The sequence below is a fragment of the Rhinopithecus bieti genome, unplaced genomic scaffold (assembly GCF_001698545.2).
Source record: "Rhinopithecus bieti isolate Rb0 unplaced genomic scaffold, ASM169854v2 scaffold_13029, whole genome shotgun sequence".
NCBI classification, from domain to species: Eukaryota; Metazoa; Chordata; class Mammalia; order Primates; family Cercopithecidae; genus Rhinopithecus; species Rhinopithecus bieti.
The window spans coordinates 3,171,756-3,184,565 of record NW_016807982.1 but is presented as its reverse complement, the minus strand read 5'-3'; the positions used below and the strand labels follow the sequence as shown (position 1 = coordinate 3,184,565).

The window sequence follows — 12,810 nt, the reverse complement described above, 5'->3', positions numbered from 1 at the left end:
ACATTTAATATGGTGATAGAGTTTCTCTCCTGTATGAAATCTTTGATGACTAATAAGAGTCAAACTGTTACTAAAGGCTTTTCTGTATTTATTACACCAATGTACTTTTTCACAAAGATGGTTTTGATGATGCTCCAACACAGTTATCTCTGAAAGCTTTCCCACATTCCTTACATTTAAAAGGCTTTTCTCAGCCAGGCGTGGTGACTCACACCTGTAATCCCAACACTTTGGGAAGCGAAGGTCCGGGGATTGCTTGAGCCTAGGAGTTCAAGAGCAGCCTGGGCAACACAGGGAGACCCCATCTCTGACAAAAAGTTAAAAAAATTAGCTAGACATGGTGATGCTCACGTGTAGTCTTAGCATCTTGGGAGGCTGAGGCAGGAGGATCGCTTGAGCCGGAAGGTCAAGGCTGCACCGAGCTGTGATGTGCCACTGCACTCCAGCCTCGGCAATAGAATGGGACCCTGTCTCTAAATAAATAAATGTATGTTTCTAAAAGGTTTATCTCTACTGTGTTTTCTCTCCTGATGAGTAAGGACTGCCTTCTGAACAAAGTTTCCCACAGTCATGTTTGTAGAATTCCTGACTGTATGAATTCTCTGATGACTTGAAAGGACAGTTTTGGCCACGCGCGGTAGCTCATGCCTTGCTCTGCAGTGACAGAGACTCCCTTTCAAAAAAAAAAAGCCGGGCACGGTGGCTAATGCCTGTAATCCCAGTACTTTGGGAGGCTGAGGCAGGCGGATCACGAGGTCAGGAGATCGAGACCATCCTGGCTAACACGGTGAAACCCCATCTCTACTAAAAATACAAAAAATTAGCCGGGCGTGGTGGTGCACGCCTGTAGTCCCAGCTACTCGGAGGCTGAGGCAGGAGAATGGCGTGAACCCGGGAGGCGGAGCTTGCAGTGAGCCGAGATCATGCCACTGCACTCCAGCCTGGGCAACAAAGCGAGACTCCGTCTCAAAAAAAAAAAAAGAAAGGACAGTTTTTTCTGAAAGCTTTTTCACGTTTATTGTATTTATGGTATTTCTCTCTAGAATAAATTCTCTGATGATTAGTAAATGTTGAGTGCTTGAGGAATTTGCCACATTCAATACATGTATAAAGTTGCTCACCTATGTGAGTTTATGATGATTTGAAAGGGGTGATAGTAGGATAGTCTGCTCGTAAAGACTATTCCACGTTCTTTATATTTATGTGGTTTCTCACTAGTGTGATTGCTCTGGTGGCTAAAAAGAGGAAGAGTTGTATTCAAATTGTACTTTCCCACATTCTTTGCATTTATAGCACTGCATCTCTGTGGAGCCTCCTCCCTCTCAATCCAGGCCTCTTTCTATCATGATGCTTTTTGTTTGCTCTTGCAGAACTTCAGAGTATTTTGCTTTAGAGTTAAGATCTTTGTTTCAAACCAGTTCTCCTGGACTGCAGAGGTACCTGATGCAATTCTGACGCCTCCATCCAGACTCTGCTTCTTGCTGCAGTTGGATGATTAGTTTTGGTTTGAAAGAGAGAAGCCCACAGACATAAGATTCCCATAGTTTCCAGCATCACATGGCTGTACACATCCTGTTAAGTGTATTAGGGTATCTCCGTTCAACCTGGGTACAGGCCACAGCCACGTCCCCAAATGTCAGTGGTCCCTGGATCTGGGCCATCTGTCTCCTGAACTGTCTCCCAGATAAGAGCAGAGAACCCTGTGTATGCTAATAGTTCTGGAGGCTAGAAATCCAAAATCAAGGTGTTAGAAGGGTTGATATCTTTGGAGACTGGAGGTAGAATTCCTTCCTTGCTTCCCCCTAGCTTCTAGTGGTCTCTGTCAATCCTTGGCTTTCCTTGGCTTGCAGCTGTATTATTCCAGTCTCTGCCTCTGTCATCATATGTCATTTTCTCCATGTGTCTCTCTAAATCATTGATTTTATAGACTTTTCTTCTATGAAATAAGCATTTAAAATTATGAATGTCCCTCTAGACATTGCTTTAACTGCATCTCACAAATTTTTATATATTATGTTATTTTCATTCAGTTCAAAATATTTTCTAATTTCTCTTATGCAGTTTCAACCTATACCTTGGTAAATCAGTGTTCAGCCAAAACTGAAGGTGACTACTCTTCAGATTTCTGGAGCTCTTTCACTGTGTAGCTTCCTCCTTTCTGGTACTTTGTTAAAACATTCTAGCTACCAGTCACCCTGAACTCTGTCCACCCAATTTAGCAGCTGTCCTGTTATGCTTGCCTTCTCCTCACCTGTGCCACAGTCTGGAGCATGCCTCCAGAAGAAAGCCAAGGGATTCATAGAGCTCACCTGGTTTGTTTCCTTTCTCTCAGGGATCACAGTCCTGCACTGTATGTTGTCCAGTGTCTAAAAACAGTAGCTTTATATATTTTGTCTAGTTTTCTAGTTACTCATGGTGGGAAGGCAAGCCCCATAGCAATTCCTTCTTCAAGAGCAGAAGTGGAAGTTGCATTGCATTTTTAAAAATTAAATAATACATCAACTTACAAAAAAGTACCGATGATTTTCATCTGTGTTGACCTCTTAAGTATGAGAAAATTATTATGAGAAGAATGAGGGAAAGTTTATATAAAGGTAAAAATAGTGGTTACTGATATAACAATTTGATTTCAACAAAGTCTATTCACTCAGTTGGCTATTACCAAGATTCTTACTATTGGTGCCTGTGTGGAAAGGTGAATAAAAATGAGGGGGTATTTCTGTATCTCTTGGTAGCTTAATTTTTTTTTTATAGTTGCTATTTATTCATCTTTTTTAAAGGAAGTTCTGTTTTCTGTGGCCTTCTAAATTGCCTGGTCTGGTGGTAGGTTGGTGCCAGTGCTGGCTTCCATAGTGCTCCTGACTCAATAGTCTAGAAGCTTGTCTTTATCTTCCTTTTCTCTTTCAGTTGATTAGTTTCCACATTTAGTCTGTTGGATATTTAGTAAGTGTTCTGTGGGCGTCAGATTGGCTTTGGCTGATTGTCAGTTGCTTTCGTTAGAGCTCTTTTCAGTTGTGTGTACATGCAGGCATGATTATCCATATCTTCAGTGTTTTGATTCTATTGCATATTTTTTCTATGTAATTTTAACATATATTTTATGTTATAACCCCAGGGCCAGGACTAGGGTAAGGAGAGACGTGCCCAGAGCACAGAATTTAAAGAGACACTCACTATGAAGGTCCTGTGAGCCAACCCTGCACTGGAATGACTCTGAAAGTGAGCACCTCCTTAAATGTTGTGCCTGAGGCACCTCTCTTGCCTCACCCTGGCTCTGTTTGTATATAATCCTGACAATAACTGGTAATAGACACCTATAGAGCCAGTACTTTAAAATGAACTCAGATAATCACTTTCATTTAGAACAAGTTTTAACTTCATCTAAGAAAACAGAGGTGAGATACTATTTCAGAAAAATCAATGCCATACCTGAAATAATTAAAACAGTCCAAAGTTTATCCATAAGCAGCATTAGTCAGAATTTTGGACTGTATTATCTAGGTTACCCATAGCATGTCACTGTTGTACTTATGTTCCATTATTTCTTATCATGGCATGACTTGTCATTAGGAAGTTCTTTCTAGCAGAATTGCTCTCGTGTTTAAAATTTTTGGTAATCTTGACTACTACTCTGGCTGATACTATGATATGCAAAACCATTTGACTTTGGCAAATGATTGGTTAAAGAATGAATGTGCCTATAACCTGCATGAGGTTCGGAGTACTCAGTCTGTGTTGCTGGCAGTTTGCTGGGGAAAATATTCCACTTGTTCAGCTACCTGTTCTTCTGGTCCCACAGTTCTCACATTGTCCCTGAGAAATACCTTGGAGGTCAGTGGGAGGTCATCAGGTATTGGGACTCTGCCCCTTTCCTCCCAACTTGCCACCTCCCTGCATATGCTTCCACCAGAATACCTCTTTTTTTTTTTTTTTTCCTGTTTATGAACTGAAATTCTGTGTAAAGGGTCTCCATGGCAGGAACTCACTGAGAAAGAGAACCATTAATGAATGTGGAGCAGTATTTCTAGAACCTAAAATATCCGAAGACAAAAAACACTCTCTTCCACTTCCTTTGTTCCACTCACTAGATGGCTTTCTCACCCTCTTAAAAACTTGTCTTCGAAATAGCCTCAAATGTTGGTACTCAGGGCTCTTTATGGAGCACTAGTCTCTGTTTTTATTTCATCTGAAAATGTTTTCATTCTTTGTTTTTAGATGCCAGTGAGAGCAGGTGCCAGCAGGGGAAGACACAATTTGGAGTTGGCCTGAGATCTGGGGGAGAAAATCACCTCTGGCTTCTTGAAGGAACCCCCTCTCTCCAGTCATGTTGGGCTGCCTGCTGCCAGGACTCTGCCTGCCATGTCTTTTGGTGGCTAGAAGGGATGTGCATTCAGGCAGACTGCAGCAGGCCCCAGAGCTGCCGGGCTTTTAGGACGCACTCCTCCAATTCCATGCTGGTGTTTTTAAAAAAATTCCACACTGCAGATGATTTGGGCTTTCTACCTGAAGATGATGTACCACATCTTCTGGGGCTAGGTTGGAACTGGGCATCTTGGAGGCACAGCCCACCCAGAGCTGCACTCAGACCTGCTGTATCTTCCAGTGACCAGCAGAGCTTAATCAGGAAGCTTCAGAAGAGAGGTAGTCCCAGTGAAGTAGTTACACCTATAGTGACACAGCATTCTAAAGTGAATGACTCCAACGAATTAGGTGGTCTGACTACCAGTGGCTCTGCAGAGGTAAGCATGCTATGAATAAGGAGCAGAGAAATGGTTAAATCTGCTCTTATATTTGGTATACATGAACAATGAAGCTGATGCTTGCGGGCAGTGCTCATAGGCTGAGGAGTGTATATATAAAGCTGCTTGGTGTCAGCTTCGTTGGTGCTGCCCAGATGTACAAAGGGTAATTTGACCCTAGAGATGTTCATTCTATGTAGGTCTGACCATTGTTTTGGTAAATGCAGAAAGCTGCTCATTATCTAGTCTAAGCTGGTTCTTGGCTACAGGTAAGTACAGTTGTGTGGCTGTTAGTATCCACCAACCATTCTGCAGTGTTTTCTGCCAGATCGCAAAACAGTTGATTGATGTGGTTACAGTCAAGTTCTCCTCCTCCATCTCTCGCCTGTAAACACATTCTTTATGAGATAGTATTTATTCCAGTCAGAATTAACCATGCCTGGTACCACAGATGAAGATCTGACCTGCTGGGCTGTGGAGCAGGATGTGGCCATTAGCCAAGAGGTCTCTGAAGTGAATTCTCACCAAGCTGTATATGCCAAGGGAGCTACCACCAGTAGAGTTTATTCTGTTTATTATGTTTCTTTATTGTTGATCTCCTTGGGAAAATGATTAAAAGGAATGACTCATTCTCTGCTCAGTCTTCCTTGATTGCTGTGACTTATTTTCGTGTTTGTTTTGTCCTAGTTGTCTCTATCAAGTTGAAGCCAGGGTGGGCTACCACATGCCAGGCACTCTGTGTACTAATTGTTGCACTGTGTCATTTTGTTTAATTTTCATAGCAATATTTCCAAGTAGGTATTATTAGCCCTGTTTACGTGGTGAGAAAACTGAGGCCCAGAGAAGTTAAACAATTTGCCAGTGATCATGTACCATAGCTAGAATTGGAACCCAGATTTAATAATAAGAAAAAAACTTTTTAGTGAAATATTAGAGAACAATCCTGGATTTAATATGCCCATAAACATTTATGGATACCTACTGTCAATGTCAGGTACTTTTCTAAGCCTTAGAGATACAAAGGTGAATAAGAATGGTTCATGCCCTCAGGGAGTTTATAATCTAGTGGAGACTGATACATGAAGATAGGTATTACAGTGGTGTATAATTATTCCTTTAACATACTTAGGTACACAATACAGTAAGAACACAAAGAAGTGATTCACTTGAGCAGGCAAGTGGTGTGTATGTGCAGATAATACTTCTTAGAGACTTTTAACATTTCTGGAAGGATGTGTAGGATTGTACTGGGGCGGGGTTAATGATGGTAAAAATCCATTCTGGACAGAGCCACAGTGTCTGTAAAGGCTCAGTCATAGTAATTGTGCATTTACTTGCAAGGTACTATACTAAGCTGGGTACTCGGGATATTACAATAAATAAGATGAATATGATTTCTGCCATAACAAGGCTTATAGTCTGGCAAGGAATATTACATTTCTAATAATTAAATAATTATAAGCTTGATACGGGTAACGAGAGGGTAAATACAGAGTGCTGTGAAAGCATCCAACAGGCACCTAAAACAACTAAGGTGTCAGAATAGGCCACTTTAAAGAAAGAAAGTTCAAGCTGAGATTTGAAGTAGGAATTAGGAAAAGAAACAGGGGAGAAGAGTATTTCAGGCAGAGGAAATAACAATTTCAAAATGTGTTAGGTGCCCTAGAGTATGGCAAGCTCAAGAAATTGAGAGAGACTGGCCTTGCTGGGCAAACGGAGAAAGAGAGCTGGTGGTGAAAGAGAAGTCTTGAGAGGTATGCAGAACCTTGAGGCCTTATTAAAATAACTGATTTTTAACTGAAGATCAGTGGGAAGTCATTAGGGAGTTTTAAGTAGGGAATGACATAATCGGATAGTGGCTATGTGGTGAATAGACTGGAAAGGGTGAGAATATACAGTTGACCCTTGAACAGTGTGGAGAACGGGATGTCAACCCCTTGTGCAGTTGAAAATTTGCATAAACTTCTGAATCCCCCAAAATGTAGCTACTGAAAGCCTACTGTTGACTGGAAGCCTTACCAATAAGATAAGCAATCGATTAGCACATATTGTGTATGTCATATGCATTATATACTGTATTGTTAAAGTAAACTAGAGAAAAGATAATGTTATTAAGAAATCGGCTGGTTGCGGTGGCTCATGCCTGTAATCCCAGCACTTTGGGAGGCCAAGGTGGGCAGATCACAAGGTCAGGAGATCAAGACCATCCTGGCTAACACGGTGAAACCTCATCTTTACTAAAAATACAAAAAATTAGCTGGGCATGGTGGCAGGCGCCTGTAGTCCCAGCTACTCAGGAGGCTGAGGCAGGAGAATGGCGTGAACCCAGGAGGCGGAGCTTGCAGTGAGCCAAGATTGCGCCACTGCACTCCAGCCTGGGCAACAGAGTGAGACTCTGTCTCAAAAAAAGAAAAGAAAAGAAAAGAAAATCATAGGGGGCCTGCACGGCAGCTTATGCCTGTAATGTCAACATTGGGGTGGGCTGAGGCAGGTGTATCACTTGAGGTCAGGAGTTCAAGACCAGGCCGGCCAACATGGTGAAACCCCGTCTCTACTAAAAATACAAAAATTAGCCAGGCGAGGTGGTGCACACCTGTAATCTCAGCTACTTGGGAGGCTGAGGCATGAGAATCGCTTGAACCCAGGCGGTGGAGGTTGCAGTGAGCTGGGATTGTACCACTGCACTCCAGCCTGCATGACAGAGCAAGACTCTGTCTCAAATAAAAAAAAAAAAAAAGGAAAAGAAAATCCCAAGGGAATATATATTTAGTATTCATTAAGTGGAAGTGGATCATCTTACAGGCATCCTTGTTGTCTTCACGTTGAGTAGGCTGAGGAAGAGGAGTAGTTGGTCTTGCTGTCTGGGGTGGCAGATTCACAAGAAAATTCACATATAAGTGGACCTGCACAGTGCAAGCCTGTATTATTTAAGGGCCAACTGTATGTGGCCTAATAAAATAGGAGGCTCTTCAGGCAAGAGAACCATTGTACTAAAAAGAGATTAAAGACAGGAAAAGGGATAAATAACGAATAATCCCTTAGAGCTGTGGTTCTCAAACTTTAGCATGCATCAGACTCACTTGGAGGCCTTGTTAAAATAAATTGGTCTTTGTTTCTTGCTCTGAGGAGATGGAAATAAAAAAGATTGCTGGGCCCCAACTCCACAGTTTCTGACTCAGTAGGTCTGGAGTGTGTTCTGAGAATTTTCATTTCCAAAAAGTTCCTGGAGTGTGCCAATGCTGCTGCCCAGGGACCATGCTTTGAGAACCACTGCCTTATAGGGCAGGAGGGTTAGAATACTGAGCACAGAGTACAATATTAGTCTTAATCAGGATACCTCCTTCGCTGTGACAGAGAGAAAGGATTGGGTAGGACACAGCTAGGGTGGGTTTATATACGGGGTAGAAGGAAATTGTTGTAGTTCTCATCTCATTCCTGTTTATTCTTAAGTGTGATAGATCATTTATGAAGAGTAGAAACAGAGGTAGAGGTAGGTGGGATTGGGGTGAGTGGGTCATAGACAGGAAAATCAGAGGTTTAGGGAGTGGGGTAAAGATCTAAAATAGCCATTGTGAAGGATAGAAGATGGCAAACTAGGTAAGGAAATAAAAAGATTGCTGGGTAGCCTTGAAGATGGAGATCATGCATTTATAACTGTGGTACTGATCTTTACAGTTGTGTGATTCTCCTCAGTAGCTCTCAGGAGCTCTGTCAAGAAAAGCTTGGTAATTTGATTCATTCAAGATAGGAACTTTGCTAGGTAGTTTGTACAGAAGGAAAATGAGGTATGGAAATTGAGGCTGTTGTAAAAAGAGTGGATGAGAGATAGTAGGACAAAGTATAGAAAGAGGCAAAAAGATAGGAAGGTGCTACAGAAGTAGACAAGTTTTGCATTTAGAGGTTACCATGATGGGAAGCACATGTAGGAGGAACGGGTAATTGTGAGTGCTGGAAGGATAGGAGGTGGTGGTCAGAGTATGTAATATTTGAATTTAAGATTTTGGAGGTGGAGAAGTTGTGATGGCGGAATCTAGGGTGAGCTGTGGAAGAGGGTTGCTGGGGTAGAGTGGAGAAGAAGTTTATTGGAGGCAAGGAGCTCAAAGAACCAATAAGCTCAAAGAACATGTTAAATGAGTTTCCCCTGTGGACACTGAGGTAGTCTTTAATGATGGTGATGGTGACCATGATGGTGATGATGATAGCAGCATTAACTGTCGTTTACTGAGCATTTACTATATGCCAGATACCATTCAGAACCCTTTATATGTATTAACTTTTTTTTTTTTTTTTTTTTGAGACGGAGTCTCGCTCTGTCGCCCAGGCTGGAGTGCAGTGGCCGGATCTCAGCTCACTGCAAGCTCCGCCTCCCGGGTCTACGCCATTCTCCTGCCTCAGCCTCCCGAGTAGCTGGGACTACAGGCGCCCGCCACCTCGCCTGGCTAGTTTTTTGTATTTTTTAGTAGAGACGGGGTTTCACCGTGTTAGCCAGGATGGTCTCGATCTTCTGACCTCGTGATCCGCCCGCCTCGGCCTCCCAAAGTGCTGGGATTACAGGCTTGAGCCACCGCGCCCGGCCTATGTATTAACTCTTAATCTATACAACAAATGCTGTGAATTACTATTACTGTTACGTTTTGTTTTTTTTTTTCTTTTTTTTTTTGAGACGAAGTCTCACTCTGTTGCCAGGCTGGAGTGCAGTGGCGCGATCTCTGCTCACTGCAACCTCTGCCTCCCAGGTTCAAGTGATTTTACTGCCTCAGCCTCCCGAGTAGCTGGTACCACAGGGGCGTGCCAGCACACCCAGCAATTTTTTTTGTATTTTTAGTAGAGATGGGTTTCACCATGTTGGCCAGGATGGTCTCGATCTCCTGACCTCGTGATCCGCCTGCGTCTGCCTCCCAAAGTGCTGGAATTACAGGCATGAGCCACCACGCCCGCCCGTTCCTGTTTTATAAATGAGGAAATTCAGGAAAAAAAAGTTAAGGAACATGACCAAGGCAACACAGCTAGGTATATGGTAGAACCAAGGCTTGAATCTAGGCAGTCTGATTCTGTTTGGACTCAGTACTTTTTTTTTTTTTTGAGACGGAGTTTTGCTTTTATTGCCCAGGCTGGAGTGCAATGGCGTGATCTTGGCTCACTGCAACCTCTGCCTCCTGGGTTGAAGCGATTCTTCTGTCTCAGCCTCCTGAGTAACTGGTACTACAGGCATGTGCCATCACACCCAGATAATTTTTTGTATTTTTAGTATAGACAGGGTTTCTCCATGTTGGTCAGGCTGGTATTGAACTCCTGACCTCAGGTGATCTGCCTGCCTCGGCTTCGCAAAGTGCTGGGATTGCAGGCGTGAGCCACCACACCTGGCCTGTCACCTTAACTTTCTTACTGTTCAGGTAGGACTTGGGATGAGGAGGACTTTTGAAAGCCAGATGTCAAAGTCATCGGTAAAATAGGAAGAGTGACGAGTTAGTTGGGAGATTCTAGCTGCAATGAGAGTTGAAGTGGCAGCAAGATGGCAAAGGAGAAGAGGATTTTACAGGGAGGTAGAAGAATAATGATTTGCAGAGGACATCGGGAAGGGGCAGCAAAGAAAATAGCTCCAGCATACTATAGGATAATTATGACCAGTGAAATTAGAAATGGACCAGTAAAGTTAGAAATATGGTAGATTTAGATCTGACAGTCTCCTGGAGGATGATGAAAATTCAAACTTGGGTCTTACAGAATTCAGGTGTATGCTAGAAGGAAGATCCTGAGGATGTGTTGGCTATAGAGAGTTCTTTCTTCTAGTTTACCATCAGTGGGCAGTGGCAAGAAATTGCTGCTAGTGAATAGGATTTCAAGACCTTTGTGGTCTAATATGGAGAGTGGGTAGACATGAGGGAAGGAATATTGAATTTGAACTATGAACCCCAGGAGTGGGAGTGTACTTTTGCTGCATGCAGTGTTGCATGGAGGTATTACAAAGTTTGGCATTACGTATTGAGAACTGCAAGTATTGCTAAAAAAAAAAAAAATGGGGCAAAGTGAAATCTTCAGATCCAGATAAGTTATATTTGACCTTATATATCAGGCTTAGGAGCTAGCTTCTTACCCTGAAGGCCATGTATAGCTCTGGAAAGGTGGTAAGATTGCCTTGTGCATTTAGAATTGCCTTGGCATTTCTTTTCGGAGAGAACTTGGGAGTTCAAACTTCTGCTTAATGCACTAGGGAAGGGAAGAGAAAAGTATGCACTGCAGATCTCATTCTAATTAGGGATGACTGGCTAGCAGCACCGGTTTCTAGTTTGTGCTGTTTTCACTAAGGTAGGTCAAGCAGCTCTGCATTCAAAGTGGAGAGAAATTATATCATAAATTGCTTTTGTCTTGCCTGAAATGCCTGCAGAGCTGCAAAGGCATTTGGATTGTTAGTCTGCATTTTTCACTCTTTTGGAAACATACATATATTGAATCCAAAGGCAGATATTGTGGACCTTTTGCAATTCCAAAAGTAGAAAGGAATGTCATCAATTTATTCCCCTTTCTCAGCTTAAAGAGGGACAACCTGTCCTGCTTAGTTTAGGTATTGCACCCTTTCTGCGCCATGAACCTCTGAATTGTTTGCAGGAGGAGCACAGAGGCTTGTTGACTGGGTCCTGGAATGTGTACAGTATAAACAGTCCAGCCAATTAATTGTGTACATTATAAGAACATGTACAGTTTAAGCAGTTCTGACAATTAATTGCTGCCAATCCTGCTATGTGGCAGAGAAAAAAGTGCTTTATTTGAGTGCAGGAAATGAAAGTCCACTTAGGTATCCCTGCATGTAAGGTTTGGCTTTAGGAAGACTGAAGTGTTTTCCTCTCTAACAGCATCAGCTCCCTCTTTCCAGTCAATAATCACACACAGCATTTTGACCCTTAGCAAGCCAGTGGCTTTCTGTGAAACAAATAAATGACTTAGAGGATAAATGAGCCAACCACCCAGACAGCCGTCTGCTGCCTTCTTTCACTGAGAACTCTTGTGCTGGCTCCATGTAAGGCCTGAGCTTACTTCTTATCAGAAGATAGAGTGTGGGGTGTGGGCAGCAACAGAGGGATAACCTTACGAAACTGATGACAGAAACCTAAGCAGTGCTGTTTCCCTTCATGTTTTGTTGTTGTTTTGGGTTTGTTTTTCAGGTTTTTTTTTTACTTGTTTGCTTGTTTTTTGTTGTGTTAGTTCTTGGACCACAACACCCTTTCCTTATTTTTTTTCCCTTCATGACTACCCATTTTCTCCTCTAATCTCCTAATAGTTCTGATTCTTTAATCTACTTATCTAGCTTTTGCTGTGTACAATGAGTTTGAAATTGTGTTTATTGGCTACTTTCTAAGCTAATTTATTGTCTTAATTCATTCAGGCTGCTGTAACAGAATACCATAAACTGGGTGGTTTATAAACAACAGAAATTTATTTCTCACTGTTCTGGAGGCTGGGAAATCCCAACTGAAGGTGCTGGCCGATTTGGTGTCTAGTGAGGGGCCAGTCTGCATAGACACTGCATTCTAGCTATGTTCTCACATGGTGGAAGAGGAAGACAAACTCTCTCTGGTCCGTTTTCTAAGAGCCCTAATCACATTCACAAGGGCTCCAACTTCATGACCTAATTACCTTCCAAAGGCCCTGCCTCCTAATACCATCACTATGGGGGTTAGCTAGATTTCAACATACAAATTTTGGGAGAACACAAACATTCGGTCTGTAGCACTTACAAAGCAAGAGTTGGTGGGGATTTTGGTGTGGGTCCCTTAACAACTCCTTACTAACTGACAGAACTTGACCATCTCTTGTTAACACCGCAGGTGTCATCCCTCTCTTTCCCATTTAGTGGATGGTCTTATTTTCTCTAAGGGGACTCTCAGAAGACTAACTTTTAATTAATTTCTATAAAGATAAACCCTGTCATATTCTTCAGTCTCAGCTTTAGTTGCTGAGAATTGGGATATGGTGTGTCATTAGACCCCACTGGCTTTGCTACTGCAGGAAGACATTCCTTTCCATTGGTAGGATTTTTTTTTTTTTTTTTTTTTTTTTTTTTTTTTTTTTTTTT

At 42.3% G+C, this 12,810-nt stretch overlaps 1 protein-coding gene across 16 annotated transcripts in view; it reads left to right on the top strand.

Annotated features, from left to right (window-relative positions):
- Positions 1 to 12,810, top strand: part of KIAA0319L (KIAA0319 like) — a 132,386-nt gene that overhangs the window by 51,995 nt on the left and 67,581 nt on the right. For 14 of the 16 annotated variants that reach the window (XR_001887739.1, XM_017884462.1, XM_017884460.1 and 11 more), the window contains one exon: positions 4,216 to 4,739. The exons of 1 other annotated variant lie outside the window; for it this stretch is intronic. Coding sequence is in view for 13 of the 15 variants with exons in the window: in XM_017884462.1 (XP_017739951.1) it covers positions 4,216 to 4,739 (524 nt within the window). In the remaining 2 variants the exon portion in view is untranslated. Of the gene's footprint in view, positions 1 to 4,215; positions 4,740 to 6,776; positions 6,792 to 12,810 lie in introns of those variants that run through there. One more of the 16 variants, XM_017884471.1, reaches the window with a different exon arrangement.